We start from the raw sequence: 25,608 nt of genomic DNA on the forward strand, positions 1-25,608 counted from the left end.
TATAATTTATATTTTAAAGACAAAAAACACTTTGCCCGTGGTAGGTTTGCACCCTGCAAAATATCTGAATCCTAACCTTATATGTATATACGTTATTGACTTATACCAACTATACTGTTTAAAGTTTTCCGGGATTTTTTTTCAACAGGCACCACACGATTTATCATCAAATTACTTTAATCATATATTGTGGTGACGGCTTGTGCGCTTTAATGGCAACGTAGAAACGCCATTTAGACAAAATTGAATTTAGGAACAACATCTTACGGCTTTCTGAAAACGAAGTTTTTTTATACATATGTATTATAGGCCACAGTACAGACTTAATAAATTATGAAGCACTCAAGTGTTCCTATAAAAGTTCAAAATATCGTGCCAGGGAAAAATTATCATTTTCTTCTTGACCAAAAGTAGTGGATTTACAATATAAATAAAAAAATAACTTAGGATATTTAGGAATAAGTGGAACAACCATAATTTTTGATATATCAGTATTAAAATATGTTGATTAAAGCTTTACAAATTACAAATAAGTAACGTTAATCTATTTTGTGTCACTCTCAATTTTATAACTGTCATTTACCTTAAGATACTCACAGTTCTTAAAATATATCTATGGATACGATTGTAATTGCTTTAAATTTAATTTAATATCTATAATAAAATATTTAAATATATAAACAGATATATTTGATAATAAAATAATAAATAATATATAGACCAACTTAGGATAATTATTTTACAATAATGATAGATTATAAATTATTTTATCAAATACTAACCCAAATAATATTATTTCGTCCATTGATCATTTTCATTTACGTAATAATTAAATCATATGAAATTTGTACAAATCAGTTAATAACTGGTTTAAAAATGAACATATAATTAATTTAACAATAATAATTATAGATATTATAATAATTGTTACCTATATATTATTCACACGTCAATTACTAGTTTCATGAATTATCTATATTATTTAACAATAAATTGCAAAAATAAACTTGAATTTAAAATATGTTTATAAATTAAGTTTTAATATCTATAAAAATAGATCATAAATGGATCTTCTTAAAAAAAAAAAAATACAAGAATAGTAGATAATGGTTCAGAACGAATTTTAAATAAATAATCAATTATTACCATTTATCTATCATTATTATTATTCTATTTTTTTGCGTCGCGGAAGTAATGCGAAAGCTGTTCCCGCGGGGTCGTCGGTTATAAACTGGAAAAAAAATGTCTTGTATATAGATACTTAATGTATGTACGAATAAAAATTTAATTTATTTAGTGGAATAGGGCAGAGTGCACTGATTGCATTGTGCATGTCCGATAAACAGGGCGTATCTTCTGTTACCTGTGATTAGATTGTAAAGGTAATTAGATTTATATTTTAAATATCGTAATACCTCTAATAATTTTAATATTATATAATTATTTATTATTCTACATTTAAAATTTAAATTATATGTGGATCAATAATGGCCTCCCTATTCATTACATGTCAGTCTCCTTTCACTTTCAAATTTTAAACCTAGACAAAGTGCATTCGTATCACGTTTGTGATTTGAAGGTGCATTGTGCATCCGCTCCAAACAATAATTAATGTTTAGAAATTAAATTGCAATAACCGGTTATTTAGTAGCAAAGCTGATTATTTTTTTTTTACATAATTTTTTACTTAGTAATCTGTTATAATTTGAACAAAAAGCTACTAATTAAGTACTAACTAGTAACTAATAATAAATTTACATATTTATTAAAATGAATATAATATTTTATACCTGCTCAGTGCTCAATAATTACTATATTATGTATAATTCCATAGTACCATTATGAAAATATCAACTAAATTGGATGATTTTTTTTTAACAGTCATTATAACACTCATTATCTTAAAAGGAACATTTTGTTAATAAAGTAGTTTTGTAATTAATTTAAATGATTTAATTACAAATATATATTATCCAAAACGTTTATACTTTTCGAGATTTATGCTATGGATAGCGAGATACTTATAATCGTTATAACAACGGTTTATTCGTTATTAGATATACATAGTGCATACCGAAACTATTTCTCAAGTCCCTATCTAAAATATATGGTCAATTATAAATTGTTTTTAAGTTTTTATTAAATAATATAATACATCTATGTTACCTTAGTTTAAATGCCTAATCAAGTATAGAGTATAGTTATTTTCAAGAAACATATTATGTTTATATACTATTATGGCTTATAAGTTTAATATAACAATTGTATATTAAACAGAAATATTAAATATTATTTTAAATCTTTTTTCTCTCTAATATATCTTATACTTTTCTATAATAATATAAATGTCAGTAATCAAAACATAAATATTGTATACAAAAGTGACTAAAAAGCAACTAAAAAAATGTTCTAATACAATTATATCATTACCGTAAATATAAATAAATAATTTGATTATCTTTCGGATTAAGGGTGTGGCTTTTATTATAATAGATGCGACTAATCTGAATACTAGATACGACTTCGGGTTTCAGACAATCCTACTTACCTTTTACCTGTTTATATACTGTCGTAGGTATTATGTTAACTGCCAATATATTTTTAATAAAAAAATTATTAAATAGCAGGTATAGTATGTAAATCTATCCCAATTTCCAAATGTTTTAAAGTAATTAAAATAAAATAGAATACGACTTCTTATACTACTTATACCTAATTAATTATAATGTACTTTAAATTTATAATTTTTTTTAAAATTATGAAATAAATAAGTTACCTATATACAATTTTAAAATAAATAATACTAAAGAGTGTTGATAATTATTGATTATTAAAACCCACATAAGCCACAGAGTTGTGCAAATTACAAATATAATACAAAGATATATATATATAACATACTTAAATTAAAGTTTATAAAATATCTGGTGAGAAGTACATGGGCATTTCTCAGAACTGTTGGTGATATAACCCAACTCTATTTCCAGTACACCTCAGATTTAGAGTCAATTATAAATAATGCATAAGTGTTTAGTATACAATGGTATAGTATTTACAGCTATATATAAGTAGGTACTTCAACATACAAATGCTTTTCTGACAACCCTAAAACAAAAGATGTATTTGTTAATGATTTATCTACCTACTTGCTAGTTGGACTTCTAACATTGATTTGTCATTCTGTCTATTCCTTCCATTTTATAAGTACATCTGAAATCTGATATAGGTATATAATATATATAAAATATAATTTTAAGAATAAGAATATATTTACATATTTCAATAAATTAAATACTTATCTTTTGTAATTTAAATAAATTTGCACTATTATGATTTATGAATATAAGAGAAAAATATTTTGATACATATTGTGTTTGTATTTTTATAAGTACTTAGCTAACTAATATTGATTGAAATTAGCAAAATCAATAAAACATGCTACAACACAATTTACAATATAACTGCAGATTCGCGAATTATCAATTGCTGAGGTTATGTTTATAAATTATTTCTACAATATAGGCATATTCTTAAGATTTCAAAAACCAATAAAAATAAATTTAAATAAAAAGTACAATAATCTGTAAAATGAAAAATCTTAATTAGGTGGCCGATAGCTAAAATTAGTTTAGAATGAGTTGCTTTTATTTCCTTTCGTATTATAGATATAGTGGCGTAATTTGGTTCACATTATTGATGTTGTAAACTTTTTATGTTATAATGGATATAAAATCTCAATGACCTCAATCATCTGATCTGTGAATGTATGTAAAGGGTTTATTATTTTTTTTAAAACATTTACAACAAAATATTGTAAAATTTAAAAGCTAAAACTAATTTAGATCAAACTATAATTTGCATTTAACAGGTGTATCTATTATACTAGTATTAAAATAAATTTAAAACATGATAAATAGTAAAACTTATGTTTAAAAAAGATGGGTAAGAGAGTACCGTAGATGTTGAATGGGTTAAGTTAGGTTACTAACTCACTATGTGTTAAATTTAAATTCAATGATACATCATTGTATACGAAAAAAGATTCAGAGCGTAAACGCTCTATCAGCCTATATATCACTATCAGTAGGTATATTCCATGTAATATTTTTATAATAAAACTATTAAATAAAACCGCGGCGTATTTGGGAATTGTTTTAGGAAGGAGATGAGGCATTGAATGGTATACATAAAAGTAGGGGGCATCGCCCCCACACCCCCTATTGAGGTTTGCAATACTAATACTCACTAAATACTGTACAATCAACCATTATTAATTATTTTTAGTGAATAACAATGATATATTGATTATTATTTATTATCAAATATATCTGAAATAAATTTCATTTTTTATTTTACATTAAAAAATATATTCTTTGAGATAAAACTCTTTAATAATTACTATTGTACTATCGCCTTCAATTTCGAATAACACAATAATAAATTTAGTACAAAAATAATAGTATGTATATCATAAATATTTATTTAAATTCTTACTACGAATTTTATCGAAATTCTAAATTTAGATGCTTATAAAAAAAATCGTGACTATGTATCTTCAATTTTTTTTAATTGGGAAATTAAATACTTTAATGGAACGTTATATTAAATTTTCAATCAATTTTACCCAGTAAAAAGTAATTTATTGATTTAAAAAAATGGAAAATTTCAAATGTTTATAATAGGATAAAAAAGTTAAATTATATCATGTGTAGGAAATGTAAATAAAAATTTTCGGTAAGAATTTAAAGTATATCTATTTTATCAACTATACAAAATCAATTTTTTCAAATAAATAGGTTGGTGTTGTGTAAAAATGTTCGTTTGTCCTGGTTATTTCGAAAAGTCTTAGGTATTTTTAATTTTGTCAATTTTGACCTCTCTAAAGTACAAACTAGATCAAATTTTTTTATCAGAAACCACCCTTAAAGCGAAAATTGAAGTATTTTTATTGGCTACTTATCGTGTATATGTCGCATCCACTTAATGTAATCGTATTTTTCATGAAATGGATATCCATTTCATGAACAACGATCATATCGTGTAAGTCAAATTTTAGTTCATGAAATGGACATATATTTTATCCATTTCATGAAATGGAAACTCTTATTTTACACTTTGTGTAATTTTTTTAATTAATTACATCAATAGGTAACTTTTTGTGAAATCGAAATAATAACATTGATACGAGTACATTTTATTACATTTATTCATGATTATTATAATTATGTAATATTGTATTATAATTATATTTTATAATAATAATAAATTATATAAATATAAATAGTTATAATAATCATTATAATAATAATTAATAATTAATTATTTATATAAATAATAAATTATTACTTATTTTTACAAATACTAGAGCTATGGCAACGACTGTTGCATTTTACCGAAGCTTTAAAACAAGCACAACGTTTTGATTCACATTGGCGTTTACAAATGCAACTTAAAAAACCTTGTCCCCCAGAAATATGAGAAACTGTTTCACGTAATGTAAGTTCTTTATCATTATTAACTTCGGTAATTTTAAAAAAATTAGATGTCGCGGGTTTTAAACTTGCTGAATTGTACCACCCTTTTACTAAGCCATACTGAGTTCCGAGTTGGTGAAGTTTATGTTCGTTCTGATTGACAATAACTGCAATTACATTGGCAGGATCTGACGGTCCTCGATCTACTTTAGGTACTGTTATTAAGACGCAATCGCCAATTTGTAAATCAGGAACCCTTGTTTGGCTGACCTAAAGACAATGATATTACAATGATTTTAAATAAAAAATAGATTAAATAGGTACAATGATTTAAAAAGATACCTTTAACATGATTTCAGCTGCTTTTTCTTGTCCTTGATATCCAAGTTGACGTTGTTTGTTTATTTTTTCACTAGTTTTACATAAATCACAAATAATAGTTTCGGCAAATTCAACCTCAGTTAACATTTCTGTATTGCAAATACTACAATATGATGTAATCTGTTCTTTTTCATGTTCAGGTTGAATATTATTTAAAATTTCTTCAAGATGTTCTTCAGTGGTTAGTTTTTTTATTATTTCTGATGGAAGATTTGATGAAGACAATCCAATTTTCGGATCACATCCAAATAATGCTTTATACGGCGATCGTCCTATTATTCGATGGAAAGACGAATTTTTTTGAAACTGTACAAATTGTAATCCAACCGACCATTTTTTAGATTGGTTATCCTTCATCCAAGCACGAATCATATTCTCAATGTCTTGATTACTTCTTTCAACACTTCCCTGACTTTGGGGATGACGTGGTCGGCCGTGGACTATCGTACATTGTGGCCACAGATCCTTTAATTCCTTAATAATGGAGTTAACAAATTCTCGTCCATTATCACTCTGAAGTATTTTAGGGGCTCCAAATGTAAGAAAAATAGTGAGTAATTTGTTCGCCACTTCTATAGCTCGTTTGCTTTCAAGAGGATCACGACAGCGTAGCGGCTATAGATATAGAAGCTTATGACAGAGACAACACTGCGCGTATAGCGTCCTCTTAATTCCAAATAACATAAAACAAAATAGTTTTTTGAAATACAAGCCCTGATGGCTGATTGTTATAATTTTATTTGAAGTGTAAATATTTTGTATATTTTAACAATTACTTACATTTTTATTTTGGCAGCTAATATTTCTTCAATTATTAATTGAACCTCATTTTGGGTGGGTGGTTTTTTCCCGGGTTTGCCTACATAGTAGGCATTTAATTTTTCATAGTATTCAGCAAATGAATCAAATTCCATTTTATAAATTGTATTCCTTGTAATAACGTTAATATACGGCTCGCATCAAGTCAGAGAACGTACTGGCATCATATAAAAATAAAAATAAAAACTTTCCAGAGTGCTATTACACTCATACAATTGATGCGATTATTTATCGATAACAGGTGTCGATAACATATTACTTATTAGTATAGTACAGTAAGTTCTACAATACCTATTTAGTATCTTAATGCTTACAATTTAAAGATACTAGATTCGTGTACTCGTATCAATGTTATTATTTCGATTTCACAAAAAGTTACCTATTGATGTAATTAATTAAAAAAATTACACAAAGTGTAAAATAAGAGTTTCCATTTCATGAAATGGATAAAATATATGTCCATTTCATGAACTAAAATTTGACTTACACGATATGATCGTTGTTCATGAAATGGATATCCATTTCATGAAAAATACGATTACACTAAGTGGATGCGACATATACATTCACAAAAAAAACAACATTGTAAAATCAATACGTTCAACGCTCTGTTCAAAATTTAAAATTTACAAACTTAAATATTTTTAGCACTTTAGCAGCAATAACTTTTACAACATGTCAATTAAGCTACTGCCACTGCATATATAGATAAAATAGGTAAAGTTTGCAGATTTTTAGACTTTTGTTTTTTGTGTTAAAATTAACATCATATTTAGTGCTTTTGAAAATAAAAAAATAGATTATTTTTCATAAATTACTTGTATTTTATTTTTTATTTTTAAATAGTTGTACAGTTATACAATTATTATTAGCCCTATAGTACGGTAAGTATAATACGTAGGTATAGGTGACAGGTATATACATATATAAATTATTAAATCAATATTTAGCTCGGAGCTAAAATAATACTTCCACACTATAAGTTCAAATAAAACCAGGAAAAATCGTTGTCAAGTATTAAAATCTATATAAAAAAAAAAATTGGACGGTTACTACCAATGTAAATAAAATACAAGTAGATATCTCAAGGATCAATTAATCTCTATAGAAAATAATGAATATATATGTTTAATTCCACATAACATATAAACACTATTTCGGCACTACAATATCGTTGTCTATATTATATATTGTAGAAAACAGCCGTGGACTAATGTAATATAAAATGCACCAATATTTCGTTTAAGTAATTATTTACTATGTTAATTTTTACGAAAAAAACTTTATTTATATTTGATTCTTTTGATATTTCCAGAGTTAAAAATATAAACCAACCTACGATATAATTAAATGAATTATGTGAATTTATTTTTGATTCTTTTTTAAATTTTCGAGTGGATTGATAATAAATGTATTGATTTTACAATGATCTGAGTTTTTTCTGTATCTTTTTTGTTTTATATGTTTACAAGATTTATAGTACAAAAATAATTTAATTTTCGACTTAAATTTTCTGGTAGAAAAACCAATATAGTAGGTATTTTTTAGATGTAAAAATTTCAAATTTCCAATAATCTTAAAAATAATTGAGAAAAAAATAAAGAAAGAAATAGATAGTGGTTTTTTTGAATACCCTAACTTAACCTTGACCAAGACCCATCACATTAACCACGGTATACACTTCTACTATAATCCAGTCCATCCAACTAGAATTGAGGAAGACGGCAATGTTATTATTGTAATCAATTTGATTTCAAATAAAATAAATAAATAAATAAATATTAAATACTGTATAAACGCATACGCCATATACAGTAACAATGGTAAGTATATTTAGGATCTTCTAACGTAATGGTACGGATATTTATATGTTGGGTTTGGAATGTACCTAAACTGATAAGAGGTAAAATAATATTGTTTGACTTTTAAAGTTCTAAAAATTTGTTTTTACATTTTAGTATCTTTTACTTTTTTTTTTTTTTAAATTTATTCAATATTTTAAAATTAATATTACAAAATTAGTTAGGTATAATTTCATACAAATGTAGATTAGAACTTCAAATAAATGTGGTGACAAATAGATTATATTTTAATGCCATAATGTTTATTTGCAAGTGGTTAAGCATAATTAAATATTGCATTCACAAGATATTATACAAATTTATATTGTAGTACAAGTCTGCGGGTTCTTTGCAGCGGAATTTTTTATTAGGGTGTTATGTTTATATGTTTTTCTTTCAATAGAATTTTTCTAAAACATTTTTATCGATTACCAACTACATTACGCTGTACATATTTTCAGCACTATCTTTTTAAATTTACTTTATTTGAACCAGAAATTATTTTCCCGCCATTTATTATGACGCTATCACGCTATTTTTTCTAAATAATATTATCATATTGTGTTTATCATGTGTTATTATTATCAACAAGCTATATTTTTTTAATTTAAAATGTTGATAACATAAAGAAATCTAAAAATTTTTAAATTACTCAACTATAATTTGACGATGAAAATTTAATTTTTTAGTATTTACTTGTTATTTATGTTTTTTCGTTCTAACGCATCCATACAATTTACTTTTGATGTAATTATTATTATTAATCGTGTGCCCTTTACTTAAAACAATAAATAATGAACAATGGTTTTTATTGTGCCTATCACTCTAAAAATAATTCGACTTGGTTTCAAGGATATATCATTACGTCGCCAGTAAGTCACAAGTTTACGACGCAATTGATATATGATATTATTTAAACATAAATTGTAAATATAGTTAATAATTTTTCCAACTAGTAACTACAAATAATAACTGAAAAATTTTGAAACTCAGGTAAAAACAAAATTTCAAGTCAAAATTGTCTACCAACCAGCTCTTTTTATTTATTTTTAGTAATCTTGTATTTGTTTTTATTAGTTCCTTGTATCTCCTTTATAAGATATAACCTTTCAATTTTAACAAATGGAAATTTCATTCTGTCATTGACTTGCAATATTAGTATCATTTTCTTCTGTTTATAATTCACTCAACGTTATTCTCATAGCAACCATGATTTATTTTTACTCTCTGAAAGTATTTTTTATGAGTTATGTTTATATTTGTTTTATTTAACATTTACACATATAAATTTATTTACAATAACATACCTTTATACATACATAAAAATTAGTTTTATATGTTTAAAATATTTAAGTATGTTTTGTTTTTATCATCCAATAGATCAACAAAACAAAATTTGTCTACATACTATGAGACATTAAACCTGAAACCAGGATGTACAAAAAAAGAAATACGTAACTCATTTATTAAACTATCTAAATTAGTTAGTATTTATTTATCTTTATTTTAAAAAGAATTACACAATTTATTTTTGATATAAATATTGTTTGCATTCTAGAACCATCCAGATGTCTGTGGTCCTTCTTCTAATGATAGATTTGTACGTATCAATGAAGCATATAATGTACTAATAGATGAAAACAAGAAAAAATTATATGATGAAACACTAGTTTACAGTAAAAATAACAATCCAATTTATTATCATTACCGTGAACATCAAAACAGGTAAGACGAAGAGCAATGTATAACAATTCTAATACTACACTAAACTAATGATAATAGATAAATATTTAATGATATTTTTAATAAAAATTTATGTCTGCTTATTTCTCTTAGTGGAAATTGGAAAAATGAGTACAATAATCCAAGTAATCATTGGCTAGCATCAAATATTGCTATAGCAGGTGTCTGTCTTTCAATACTACTTGTTGGATCTCTAATACGATATAATGGCGTAAAGTATGTACATAATATTGTTATATTTTAGTAATTAATAATCAAATCTATTCTGTTTAGTTTAATAACCATATAATGTACTAAGATATTCAAGGATATTTGATAGTTAATGTAATTAGTATCTATTATCTTAAGATTATAATATAATGATTAATAATTATGTTATTAATTAGGTATATTAGTTCAATTAACACAAAATACATTCAGAAAATATTATTGTATCTTATCAAACCATTTTTAAATTCCTATGGAATCATAAAAATTAATTTAATAAGTAGTTGTTAATTTTGTATTCTAACCAAAAACAAATATTTTCATTATTTTTTTTTTCTTAGAAAATCTGTCTCGATGCGAAGTTTATTAATGGATGAATCTGATGAACGTTTGTCCTTTTTAGAAGAACAAAAATTAATGAAAATTGATAAAACCAATGAAGAGCTTATAAAAATATTTGAACAAAATATTGCAAAAGAATATGGTTCTATTGTAAAAAAATAATTGTATGTTACCATGTATTACTTGTTTATAGTTTATTATTGTTAACTCTTATATGTGTGTTTAAAATAAATTTGTTAAACATTTGTTTATATTAACGCATTTCTGTATTTATGATTATATTAGTTTTATAATATATTAATTGTCACTGGCAATAATAAAATTAAAACAAATCTATAAATTCAAAATTATGTTTTATCATTAATTAAATAAAAAAACAGCTAAATCAGTAACACATGAACAATTTTGAATTAGATATAAATATATTTTAAAGAGGAACGTAAGGTACATCTTGAATTTTAATTGCATATATTTATAAATTAAGTTCAGACCTACTTCTTAAAAATGTCTGATGATGCTCTTGTGTCAAATACTACATTAATTATTATTATTTAAAAACTACATGTATTACATTCACAATATAGCAGTTATTACCTACTCACTGTTTTCAGAAATGGGAACTTTGGTTTTACAAAGAGACATGGGTTATGTTGCTCAAAAAACAAATGTCATATGGCTTTCAAAAATTATTAGGAAAATAATATAAACTCCTATGAGCCTAATTCCTTTTTTAATAAAAAATTTTATCATGCCTTTGATGAATTAATTACCTGGAAATTATAGATAAATCATATTTTGTTTTTATATAATTTAAAGTTTCAATTAAAATTATTATAATAATATTCATAGTGTATTTTTAATATTCTTTACACTTCATTATTTATCTTTTCATATAAATAATCCATAATTCATAGTTAAATCTTTTATTATAAGCCTTCAGTTAATCATACCTCCAGGTCCAACTTCTTTCATAAGGTAATAAAACTATAAAAGGTAAATATTTGTATTCAATATTAATTTTATAAAGAAGATTCCTAATATTTAAATTAATATTTGATACCTTATCCCCCAAAAACCTAACTATCCAATTATGAAATCATGGTACACCTATTCTTATTTAGTTCATATAATTTAATTTTGAGTCAATAATTAATAATTTTACACTATATATTTTGTTATTACTAATATGACTAAAAAGTAGAAATAGTAAAGTAAATATTTTTCATCTCTTTATTTGTAAATAAAAAGGAACTAATTATTAACTTAAAATTTTAATTGATTTTGGTTATAATAACATACATTGATCAATAAAATATGGATATGGAAAAATGATTATATTTTAATTGCTCATAATATATTATTAATATGTTTTTAAAACATTTATTTTTAGATTCTGGGTTAGATGAAATAGGTAACATTATTAGTAAACTGGTTAACATACATAAGTAGATAGGTAACAAAAATATCAGGTTTCAGATTATTTTTTATGCATATATATTACATAATAATTGTAATAGATTTATTAGACAGGTGTTTTAATATTTATGATATAAATATTTAGTATGCTTTACACCTACTTCTTATATTACGAGGTAGGTACCTACCTAATAGCATTGATTTTAAAATCAAAGGTAGTAAATAACTACAAGGTGTTTAGGTATAGATAATGTGTACTATAATAGTATAATCATTAATCACTAATACGAGTACAGAGACATGTTTAGGAATTAATAATGGTGGGTCAGATAGGTACATAACCTAAGTAAAACCTCGGAGAGTTGACCAGGAGAGTTTTTTTCTAATCAACTATAATTTATTATGTAGGTATTACTATACACTATTAGACTATTAGAGAAATGTAAATTAAATACACAATTGATAAATTACAAGGACAATTTATTTAGTTATAATTTTTTCAGAGTTATGGTCAGTTATAGACTATAGACTCCTTTCTCACTGTATTTACAGTTGACCATCAATACTAAACAATCATTCTTTGCTTATATTATATTAGCTTGTTGGCATTAGGGTATTGTATTTGTATTTTATTATTTATTTTTTAAAAACAATCATGTAGTAAAATCCACATTGTGTTTATTATAGGTATTAGTATCTGTTTACAATTCATAAAAATACATAAATATAACTTTTTTAAATTAAATTGTTATTTCAATATTTCATACACTGATCTAGATAACCACATATTTTTATTTATCTTTAGTTTTCACCTTTTATGAAATTAATACATTCTAACAATTTGCAAAAATAAATATTAATATTATTAATAGTTCGCCATTTTATGTTTAAAGTAACTTAGTAACTACTTTGGATGCTTGGTGAATCACAATATTTATTTTATTTTAGTAATAATATGCTATAAAAATATATAATAGCTATTTTATTTTGTAAAATATTGTAACTAATGCTTTAAATATTGACAAATTTGAATTTTAGTTACAATTGTAAGCGTACACAGTACAAGTATATGTAGGTTGTAGGTACCTACCTTAATTTTTCTCAGGAACCTTCCATTCAAAAAAATATTAAGCTTTAGCGACGTCATCGTACTCTTAAACATCATACTGTTGAGTAGGTATTCAGAGTATTGAGTAGGTATTTTGAATATTTCTAAGTACTTTGAATGTTGATATCCTATAATAAAATATAATACAGATACTGCGATGTAGACTTAAGTCTTAAACATTCAAATACTGAATATTAATAAAAAGAAGGAACTACATTTCGTAAATTGAGAAATAATCCTACTCCATCCGCGTATTATATATGCGAGAAGAACCTAACCTCGACAATTGCAAAGGGTTCTATAGTATATATAAAGTAATGAGCAGTGAGCATTTATTTGTTAACTTTAATTGGATTTCGATGTCTGATATTATATTTTATTCACCTGTAAAATCTAAGTTTTAACATTGAAAGTTTGGCTTTTGTTATAATACCTATCGTTTTAGTAATCATTATACAATTTTGGATTAATAGATTTTATAAAAAATTGATAAAATTCAAAATTTATTTTGTGTCAAAAAGACTAATATTGAAACGTAATAATTTCTGATGGTATTATATATCTAAGCTCGAATTTTTCATTTATGTTTTTAAAAAGGTATTTAGAGGAGACAAGGATATTTACAACGAAGTTCTATTGAGATTCTGACGAAAATTGATGTTTGCTTGATATGGTTGATCGTCGCCCATAAGGTTAGATACATTATTTTCGCAATAATCTGAACGATATCGATGAAGCTGGAGTACAATACTTTTATTGAGAAACGTATGTCAACGTCATAAAAAAATAATTATCATCTACTCACCTTCAAATAATCTTCAGTCCATATCCTACTAGCTGTTACAATCAAACTTCTCAAATACATCAAATTGCCAATATGTACAGTAGATAATCTACTAAGAAATATAAAACAATAATTTAATCTATTATTTTAATTTTAAAATATATAATATGGATACATAAATTATACTTACCTATTATATAACAAATAACGATTATCTAGTACAGGGGTGGTGAACCTACGGCACTCGTGTCAAAGGTAGCACGTTGATCAAATTGCAATGGCACAAAAAAAATGGAAATTATTAAAAATTATGCTAATTATTATGTTTTGATTATAACTGTTATAAGAAATTCAAAGAAACAAATTAAATACATTAAAAAAATTATAACTGCAAAAAAAAAAGGTGTGCTTACTTAATAAAATAATATATAATACACCAGTAACTTTATTTTTATTCTTAGAAAATTTAATTTCCTTTGGGCACGTGAAAAATTTTCAAAATCTTGATTGAGAAAATTTGGCACTTGACCCCAAAAAGGTTCGCCACCCCTGATCTAGTAAGTAGCTAGATTGCCAGATAGGTATATGAGTATAAGTGGCGAGGTAACAATAAAGAAGCTGCTTGTATCAGTTGTATCTGTATATATATTATATATAATATATACTTGGTTATATTAATCTACTTTTTTATTATTTATTTAGAGATGACTAAATATATGGTAAGGGTACCTACCTATAATAACAATAGAATAAACTAAGATGATATTTTTCTGATCTTTATTGAAATATAAAGTTTACATTGTGAATGCAACTTTTTACTCATAAAATGTGATTCCCAATCATACATTTTGGACTTGAAAAATATGTTTAACATCAATAAAAATGATTAACAAAACATCTATTTTTATATTAAATATAGTTATCACATTGTTCAAACTTCAAACATATACATAAAGCCAATAAAAACAGTTAAATACGAGAAACGCTGCAGGAAATGCAATACGACTGCGTTGATCGATCCATTGAGCGATCTCTTGTGGAGTTAATGTAAACAAACCTCCGCTACCGACAGTTTTATTATCGTTCAACGTTGGTACCCGGATACTAAAATTTTCAAGAGGTTCTGGATTGGTGCACACAGCAGAATCCAAATCACCAACAGTGAGTAAACTCCTCGATCTCTTTAAAAAAAAAGTCAAATAAAATCAAATTATGTTTCTTTGTTAATTGTTATAGATTTATAGATACCTAAATATCTATAGACTATAGCTACGTAGGTAAGTATTACAAGTAATAAATTGAAAAAATATGGTAAAATTGTATACAAAATAATGATAGGTACTCCTATTTAATTTGTTGATAACATTTTAAGTTTGTTATTAAAGTGCAGATTTAAAATGACTTTGTAATTTATAGCGTTTTATTGTATAAGGCAAAATACATTACTAGGGATGAAAAGTTATAGAAATTAGATATTTTTTCCCATGTCTCATATTTATAACTTGGTGAACTAAAAATTTGTTCTATTGTTTAGTGAATTCATATTTGTAGTTTTTTTTTGTTTTGCATATTAATGATTTTTTGTGCGTATAAATGCATTTTTAGTAAATTTGTATTTATTTTTAATATAATTTATCTCATAAAAATATAATTGAACACAAAACCTGTAATTTCATATTATTTAGACGATTGTTACAATGAAAAAATGGAATACATATAATTTGGAGATATGAAAAAAAATAATAATTATATGTGTGTCACAATAATATTTACAAATACAAATATATTTTTTAGATTTATAGAAGTTTTTCCCATTGTAAAAATATTTATTCGGACAATCGTTGTCATCTAGATGTTGAAAATTTTCAAATTTTCAATGCAACAAATTTAATTTATTTACATAGATGCATTTATTTTTTTAGTTGTAAAATAATTTAATGAATAATAATAGTTTTTATGTAAAAATATTAAATATTTAAAACAATTTTTATGAATATTTTCGATCTTTTTTATGCAAATTTCATCAATTTTACATTTTTACCTCCTATAATTTATCATCCTTACTCATTATCATTAATCAATATAATAAACAATACTTGGATGTTGATGTCCAATTAATATCGTTAAAGGATGATATTATATCTATAATCTTTAATTAATTAAATGTACGTGAAATGGTAGGAGTTGTTGAAAATCAATTGTATGCCGATTGGACTACATTAATTAGTTTTAAGTTTTGACTAGTTAAAAGTGAATATAATGATTATTGATTAACCACATTTCATGTTTTATGGAATGGCCGGAGTACCTCGTCTGCAGTTGGTGTCATATTTCATATAGGTTATGCCGGTTATGGATACCAGTGGCGTACATAGGGGAGGGTGTTAACCCTCTTGCCCCGAAATTAATTCCTATATATGCCACTGATGGATACCTTATTGGATAGTTTGATAATTAATTATTCAACATGTATAGCGCTCTAAACTCTCAAGTGGTTGCATATATGGATACGTGCGATTGGTAAATGCCATATAATATGGTATTGGTCGTGCAGTTTCAAATATCTTAGACAGATTACGCATTAACGTCTACAGGTATAATAGGTATATTAATATATAATATACTTACATTTTCTCTTCTATTTAATTTTCCACTCGTCACTGTAGGACTAGCACCAGCAGCACCTCTGTCAATACCGCTGTCGACAGATATTGACTTACGTTGCATCTGAGGCGTTAATGTCGACTTAAAAATATGTTTACTATTGACTTTTTTCAGTTCCACGTTTTTTCTATTAGTTAATACCATTTAAATTGTTAACATGAATACACTTTCTTTATACTTAATATGTAGAATTTATAATATAAAATTGGATAGGTAATACATAATAATAAGGTATATTTTACTTCCGTCTCCATATGGTGTTGACAAATGCAAACTCCACTAACGATCCGAATATGAATGCTGTGCACACAAGGAACCATATTTCAGTAGCTTTAATGTAAGAAACTTTTGGCAACGAGCTACCTATGTTTCTGGACAGTGTAATGAATGTTAACATTGTACTGGTACCTGGATTAAATATACATATACAAATCGTGTGGAAATTAATATTTTAAGATCAAAGCATTTTGACAAAATGTTAGTAAAAAAATGGGTACCTATCAGGTTAATAAAAATAATTTTAAATGACAAACGTTTAATATAGCTTTATTTACCTAATGTTGTGCGACCCGGTACTGCATTTGGGTCTAACCAAAACGATACCCATGATACAACTACAAGCATAATACTTGGTACGTAATAGTCCATTATGTAGTGACCAACTTCGCGTTCTAATTCAAAGTTAACTATTAACTGACTATAGTTACCAGCTTTTGAAAAACAATAAATTAATATACTATTAAGTTATATTTAAATAACATATTTTTTCAATAAAACAAGTATATTTTAAAATAAAGTTATTACATTTTTAATATATAGCAGTATACAGGGACTTACACAGGGGGTATTTTTGGTATTCAAACACCCCCCACCCTACCACCACTGAAATATACTTGGGCTTTTGCATGGTTATTTACTTATTCAATTTTAATGTTAATTTTTTTATATCAATGTTTGTATTTGAAAAAAGTTTTTTAAGTATACCTAATTTCCATACATTTTTTTTGTAGATTTATTAAAAAAAGTTTTACTTTTCAATAACTGATTTTTAAAAACACACCCCCAAAACTTTTTCTGCGTACATTCCTGACAGTATAAATAGTATATTATATTATATTATATTAAATCAATATGTAGCATAAGGTATGTTTTAACAAAACTATAAATATTTAAGTTCATTAATCTATTTGACCCGCTACTATAGATAAATTGATGAAACATCAAATAATGTAATGAACCACCTATCAGTAGCGTGTCCAGGGAGTTGGAGGTTAGGGGTTGTATATTTTTTTTTACCAACTTTCAGAAAACAACTAATTATATATTATAGTTGTTATAAACACATTACTTTTGATTATTATTAATAAGTTATTGCTTATAAATTATTAACCCATAAGCCATAAAACCCCTTATTTATGTCTTTGGATTACTACAATTTACAAAAATGTAATATATTTAATGTATTAATACTTAATACTTATAACATATATCCCATTATCCCCCATTGAAAATTCCCGGGTACGCTACTGGCATCTACGCATACTAAATTTTAGTGGGATAACCTTTATTTTGACGGAAAGAGCGTATATTTAGTTGGTACTTCTAAGTGGCTATAGAAACTAGAAGATATTATTTTATTGGTAGTAATATCATATTATATGGGGTACATTAACATTAAAAATACATGTGTTCTATTTAGGTTATTATAATTATTAATCGTCTATACTTTTAAAGCATGAATTAAAAAAATTAGTAAAATTAACTTACCAAATTTTCCATAGTAATGTACATGTTCAACGGATAATGGAGAATATTCATTTTTTTTTACGTGTTTATCTTCGGCTGTTGATAACAACGTGTATTCACTGACTGTTGCGTCTGTCCAAATTGACACTAAATTGTATTCAGTCATTCGCAAATTGCTATTCAATATTGCAGGAGAATCGTGTTCCCACCCCAATTCTAAATGAGTATTGTTGTAAGTCCCTGAAAATATAATAAAATCTATATGTTGACATGCATACAACATCAACGGCGTACATAAAAGGTAAAAAACAAAATCAAATTGTCTACAAACAGCTTTCCAGTATCAAAGGACATGTTTGTTGATCAAATGGGAATTTTTGTAAATTCATCATGCATAATAATGACACTTTTAACCTACAAACAAATATTTACTTAAATTCAATTACTATTATAAAGTAAAGTACAATCAATTATCATGTTTTACGACCTAGCTGAGTACAAAACTGTTCCATCCGGCTGAACCGTGACTAGTATGTCTTGGCGACCGGATCCCATTATGTTTGAATCGTGTTCATTGACGATGTAAACATGCGGAGTCCATACCCGTTCCTTAAGTTTGTTCTCGCCCTGTATAGAAGACTTGGAAGAAGAATGTACGAGCCGATCGTCCCGCCACCGATACCGTATCAATAAATGGGCCGTGAAATGCTGAATTTTCAATAAACTACTATTATAAATTATTATTCGACATTCGTATATACAGTTATATTTATGTAATCATATCAGAAGTGATAGTCGTCAAAGTATTATATAATACAGTACATTGACAATTGCTAAAGTATCAATTTAGGGTACTATTAAATCGGTGCATCCAAATTGCATGCCAAAAAAAAAAACATAAATTGGAATGTCCAAATTACTTGCCACCTCTCTTAGATAAAGGTCTGTCCGATATACAGTATACACGTATTTAACGAATAACCAAAGTTACGTATTATATTTAGTTGATAATAAATAGAAATCATGGATATTTTTGGGTCAAAAGATAGATAGAGATATATTCCACGTATAATATGTGTGTAATATCATATACATGTATTTTAGTATAAACTTCGTGTATTGACATAGATTTTACGGAGACTTGAAATAAACGACCACAATGTTGGATGGCTGCGACACCTATTTCAGTATTGAATCTAAAATAGTACGATTAAAACTCATACACACAAATTCTGCACACGCAATCCACCGGATATGGGAACGTGATAAACTATTTTTGCCATAGCCGTATTTGAACTTTAAATGCATCCTATCGGGTATTTTTTAACGGCAAAGTGGCCTTACGTCGAAATGGTTTTACGGCAAAATGGCGATGGCGAAGTGGCGACGGCGAAACAGCGATGGCCATTTGACCGTGTTCGTTATTTAGGGGCCTAAATTACACTAAAAAAATATGTTACAATTTACAATCTAATAATAATAATAAAAATACGTAATAATAATATTGTCTTTATTGAAATATTCAACGTCAAGTAAAATAAATTTGGAAAAGTATAATTTTATTTATTTTACTATCGGCAACGCCAACTTTTCTACATATGTAATTCTATTTATTTCATTATTTTTAAATTCCGTCATCATTAAACTTATAATTTTTTCTTTATCTAATATTTCCCGAAGTCTATTATTAAAATTAGAACTACGCATTTTTACATATACATCACATTGTACTTGTTTTAAGGCATCGACTAAATAATTGAGAAATATTAGGACTTGGAGAGTAAAACATGCTATTATAAAATATATAAAAATAAAGTTTAAATTGTGCACATAAGTGCATCGTGAATCGTGCATGATAAATAAACTTGTAGGTACACGGCATGTAATTTGGACATTACCTCTAAGAGGTGGAATGCAGTTAAGACATATTTTTTTGGCATGCAATTCGGATGCAGCTTATTAAATAGTAGGTATAAACAATACAGTAGATACTTACATACAGGCACGTATACAGGGGGGATTTTGGGGGTTCAACCCCACCGAAATATTTTCGAGTAACGAGGAAAAAATTGTTTTATTATGTTGCAGCACAATTTATATTGCTAAATTTTGTAACCCCCCCCCCCCCCGATTTTGTTTGTATACGTGATTGTCTACATACATATGCTTCAATCTACTGACTGTACATTGCAAGGAATTTTACCAGTTTGAAAAACAAAAATGAATGATTTAACTATTCGATAGAATTTATACGTCATAACTCATAATATTCATATTATGAATGCGTTTATTACACGACAACTCTGCTGTGCAAGTAATACGCGATTACCACGCATGCTTATATTATAATTAAATATAATATTATATCTTTTATAAATTACTTTACAGCTAGGTAACAAAGCCGCCAACTTAGAAAATATGGGCCTGGAGTAATATAATTTTATAGGAGAATGTAATTTAAAAAAGACAGTGAACTTTAAAATAACATACCTATAATAGCATTAGTGAACAACATTTTTTTTTTACAGAACATAAATTAACCAAATAATATCTTGGCCCGGGGCTGTAGTCTCCCTAGCCCCCCCCTACATAAGTTCTGCTCTGCTAGGTAAATACGAGTGTCCAATAATACAATTTACTAAAAAGTTGTCGTATAAACGAAAACTATAATACCTACATTTTTTATTATTTCATATAATTTACCTATAAATGAACGGACTATCTTCCAAAACCAAAACAGAATATTTATTACGAGTTATGAATAACGAATGACGATAGACCATCAAAGTTCATAATATTATTATAACGTCTGAAGTTATTATCCACAGCAAGTGCGTAGGAAATGAGACTTTTTTAATTTGTATTAATATTAATTATAACGTTCATTTACGAATCGTGATGGACCTTAAAGCTCTTGAATGGTAGGTACTAACCAGCTGTTGGGCCTCTACTGATCCTAAAAAGTATACATATACTCGAGCAGATACTCGAGTAGGTGCTCCGGTTTTACTGTTACCGTCTGGTGGTATTGGTCTTGTCCAACGGTCGTACCGACATGGGTCTGTTAGCCACATGAGCATTTCTACGCGATTACCACCGTCTGCGGTACTGTCATCACTGCACGCCCTAATGAAAAATATGATTACAGATTTATGACAGGTATTTTACCTTAAGTGTGAAATATTTTGATAGTATTTTTTTAGTAAGTATTATAATCGGAACCTATAGATGAATGAAATTAATTGTTATTAATTGTTCATCTATTGATTATTCATAATATTATATAATGAGCACATTTAACAAGCGACCTTCAAGTCTTAGGGTTGAACTCTTTTTATGTGACTATGACCACTAGGACCATAGGAAAATCATATGAAAATAATTAATAACTAAGTTGATTATTTTTTTTTGTTTTGTTATTTAAATAATAACAATTACATTTATTGAATAATTTAAGTACAAACAAATAATTTAACAATACGTAATTTGGCCTTAATAAATAAAATTAAAAATTATTTATATAGAATGTTTTTTGTGCAGCTCACGTATTAGTATTTATTAGTGTTTATTAAATATACTTAATATATTTGTCTCAGTTAATACTTTAAATTTAGCAAACCTGATATAGGATAACCTAATTAGTAAAACATATTTGACATCGTGTAAGGTTTAACTAATTCTAATATTTGCAAATTCGTGGTATTGCATTTCTCATACTTTATTATATTAATAGTATATGGATGTTTTTATACCTATATGTATATATAAAAATGTTTAAACAGCTGTTGTAACGTTAAAAATGAAAGCTGTGTGTAAAATCGAAAATAAAAGAAAACTTAAATGGGCCATAACTGTATAATTATATAGTACATTAAAGTAAATACTACACACATAATATAAGTTCTTTTGTACTGTATTTATTTATATAGGAAATATATAAGAAATGTGTATCACATGATAGATAATACACTTGGTTTTATTTATTAATATTTACGATTCTGTTGATAAAAATATTTAAAAATCAATTGTTAATTAATGTGTTTTAATCATCAACATTGTTTTTTTAATGTGATTTATATTGGTGTATTATTATTGGTTGTTTGCTTACATCTATTTTTTACTTAAATTATGTAAATTTATTTCACATTATTTTTCTTTAGCCAGCGTGGTTTATTGTGTGTGAATATCAATTAATGTCTAATTGCTAGGTATAAAATATATAGACGGCAATTTGGTTCCTAAAGAAGGTGTGTTCTTATTATCGAAAAACAAATCCACTATTCCACTATATATGTATACAAATTTACAAGACATCGGAGCATACCTATATTTATGTATCATTAGAAATGAAACGCAAAATAATTTTTGCCGATACAACATCAATTGATTTGAGTTGATATACTATATAATATACACGAAAATTGGCAAAATTAGAGATAGGTAGGTATTGGTTAAAAAAAGTTAAAAAAATGTAATTTATAAGAATTTATGATCCATTAGTCTAGTATAACCCCCCACAAGGCCACAAACAGAATTGAAAAATATTTTCAGAGTAATGAGTGATAAAGTGTACCCTGTTTCAGCGGACACACGGTATATCCGAGTGCGTGCTCCATTGAAGGCTGACTGCTGAGAATATATAATATCATTAAGTCGGAAGGAATCTCTGCAACACGCAGCCATCATGCATTACCTGTATAATGCGTTTGACCATGGAACGAACAAAATTAGTCTCACAAAAACGATGTGGTCTCGTATTAACTAAAAATATGGCAAATATAATAAAGTATGTTTTGACGCCGCGATGTCAATAACAACAATTTTGGTGGACCTCTATATATATATATATATATGTTGCATTTATGTTGCTGGTGGTGTTTGTCGATATGACGTATTTCGTCGATATAATAAAAAAATGGTCTCTCGAACCGCCTAAATGTAAGACTTGTTGTATATTGTATGGGTGTGAGACGTGTGCAGCACTTACGGTTGGACTGTTTGAACGCAAAACGCCGTGTACACTAAGGTTACGGCCTGCAGTGTCCGAAGACCACGACCGCGGTATCCGATCATCACGCCGCCGCTACCCCCGAGCGTCACTATGAAATTTGTCCGGTGCACAGCGTATCATATGTGCTGTACATCACTGTCGTCGGATGCACGCGTAGTTACGCGTAAATATAATGTAAGCGATAAAAAAAAAAACGGAACGAAAAAATAAACAAATCGATAACAACAATAACCATGTACAATACAAGAAAACCCGATTTATTTGGTAGGTATATATTAATTATTATTTTGAATCAAAGTGCCTATAGTATGCGGAAAGTTTCCTTTGCCCGAACACAGTACGTGTTATCAGACGACGGCACGACGCGCGACGTTTGTGCCGCGTGTCACATCCACAGGCCGCGAAGCGCGTGCGTATAAAGGTATAGACGACATAAATGTATCGTATTAAACATAATATTATGTATATACATCATGTATCTATACTATATACGGCCGTACATTACACGTATTATTATATGTATACCGCGGCGATCCCATTCATTACACAGCCGGCGCGCCAAACGAAATTCATTTGTTCCGACGTGTATGCATACGACGTAGACGGTGACGAATACGTATAAGTACCGCTTATTTTTACTATTATTATTATTATGATGATTATTGTTGTGCTTATGCAAATATAATTGTACTTGCGTACATTTATTATATAATATAATATGGCTACGGCACAACCACCGAAGATAGTTGCACGTACGGAGACGAATATACAGCCATCATGTACATATTATATTGTACAAGCATCATAGTCGAACGCGCGTGTGAAGAGCGGTGGTCATCGTTGTCGCCGCTGCCGCCGTCGCCGCCGCCATAATTACACAAAATAATATACGATTTGAATAATTAATGAACGGCCGCGAAATCGCCGTTTCCCTAATTTCCAATTTACACGTACCTATATATATATATATGTATTGGTAGGTACACTGTATATTCTTGTTATATAATTGTATAAAATACATGCGCGAATGCAGTGTAGGCAGGTATGGGCACCGCGCGCCGCTGCAGGTACCATAGTATTATAATGTTAATGTATAATATATTTAATCACGTGCAACATATACTATATAGGTACCTACCAGCTACTATACATATTATTGTAAGCACGTCGGTTCTGCAGAGGTATAATATTTTGACAATAAGCGTAGCAGCAGAGTGCCGCAGGTACATTACTCGTATTATATATAATGCTGCAATGTGTACACACGATACAAGTAAAACAAGCGCCACACGTATATTTAAATACACAACGTATGTGCTTACTGCTTATATTGTACAACAATTCAGTGGCGCCGAACACAGGGTGCAGATCGGGCGGCCGCATTGTACAACGAAACCGGATATACAATTGTTTTCGGGTTATGGGTTCTTCGGTTAAACCCTTGTAAAATTATTTGTGGGTTCTGCGTTCATAACCGGGTAAAATTGACAAATTGTCCATGACTTTCTCGTCTGAAACCGGATAAAAATTACGTGTATTTTGGATAAGGTGCTGTCGCTGTGTATGTGGGTTTCAGGTATACGAATACGGAACAGGGTAATATTTTCTGCGGGCTACCCATTTTTATTTTTTACTCCCTAAATTAATAATGTAACGGGACTAAAATAAATAATTATGAATTATACGTTTCGATATAATAATAACAGCCATTTTAAATCGTTAATTACTAAAAAAATAATAAATTAGCATAGTTAACATATTTAAATGCATACATCGCAAGTTCTTGTGTTTGTGAAATATAATTTAGAGAAAAAAAATTGTTATTTGAAAAAAGAAGTAATTACGACATTACGTTGAGTGCATAAAAGTTAATTGCCTTCCTACGGTCACTGTTATTTAAATTCAACACTTTTCTAATTCTAAAACTATACTTATTATATAAATATTATTTTAAAATAATAGATATACATTATAATAGATATATTATAAATCAATAATAATTATAACTCTCTATGATATAGTAATATTTTATTGTAAATATTTAGATTAGTCAGACAGCTATTGTAGCTGAA

The 25,608-nt window shown here is 27.1% G+C and overlaps 3 protein-coding genes across 4 annotated transcripts; 1 reads left to right on the forward strand and 2 right to left on the reverse strand.

Annotated features, from left to right (window-relative positions):
• Positions 1-5,342: 5,342 nt before the first annotated feature.
• Positions 5,343-6,413, reverse strand: LOC132919065 (uncharacterized). The gene is made up of 2 exons (XM_060980416.1): positions 5,817-6,413; positions 5,343-5,744 (listed from the first exon to the last, which is right to left on the reverse strand). Exons 1-2 carry the CDS (start codon positions 6,225-6,227, stop codon positions 5,343-5,345), a joined length of 813 nt encoding a protein of 270 aa, XP_060836399.1. The 5' UTR covers positions 6,228-6,413.
• A 2,718-nt stretch (positions 6,414-9,131) lies between these two features.
• LOC132920515 (dnaJ-like protein 60) lies at positions 9,132-11,060 on the forward strand. The gene is made up of 5 exons (XM_060982967.1): positions 9,132-9,387; positions 9,896-9,998; positions 10,074-10,240; positions 10,352-10,474; positions 10,807-11,060. The coding sequence occupies exons 1-5, from the start codon at positions 9,317-9,319 to the stop codon at positions 10,967-10,969; spliced, it is 627 nt and encodes a 208-aa protein (XP_060838950.1). The 5' UTR covers positions 9,132-9,316; the 3' UTR covers positions 10,970-11,060.
• A 3,810-nt stretch (positions 11,061-14,870) lies between these two features.
• Positions 14,871-23,956, reverse strand: LOC132922544 (pH-sensitive chloride channel 2-like). Of its 2 annotated transcripts, none has more exons than XM_060986114.1 (9): positions 23,513-23,956; positions 21,459-21,651; positions 19,013-19,233; positions 18,857-18,939; positions 18,547-18,765; positions 17,334-17,450; positions 17,022-17,187; positions 16,744-16,906; positions 14,871-15,296 (listed from the first exon to the last, which is right to left on the reverse strand). In XM_060986114.1, the coding sequence occupies exons 1-9, from the start codon at positions 23,596-23,598 to the stop codon at positions 15,054-15,056; spliced, it is 1,491 nt and encodes a 496-aa protein (XP_060842097.1). In that variant the 5' UTR covers positions 23,599-23,956; the 3' UTR covers positions 14,871-15,053. The 2 variants fall into 2 exon arrangements, with proteins under 2 accessions (XP_060842097.1, XP_060842096.1); XM_060986113.1 differs by having other exon boundaries at positions 17,334-17,489; positions 23,513-23,955.
• Positions 23,957-25,608: the final 1,652 nt, after the last annotated feature.

This window comes from Rhopalosiphum padi, chromosome 2 (assembly GCF_020882245.1).
Source record: "Rhopalosiphum padi isolate XX-2018 chromosome 2, ASM2088224v1, whole genome shotgun sequence".
Lineage (NCBI taxonomy): Eukaryota > Metazoa > Arthropoda > Insecta > Hemiptera > Aphididae > Rhopalosiphum > Rhopalosiphum padi.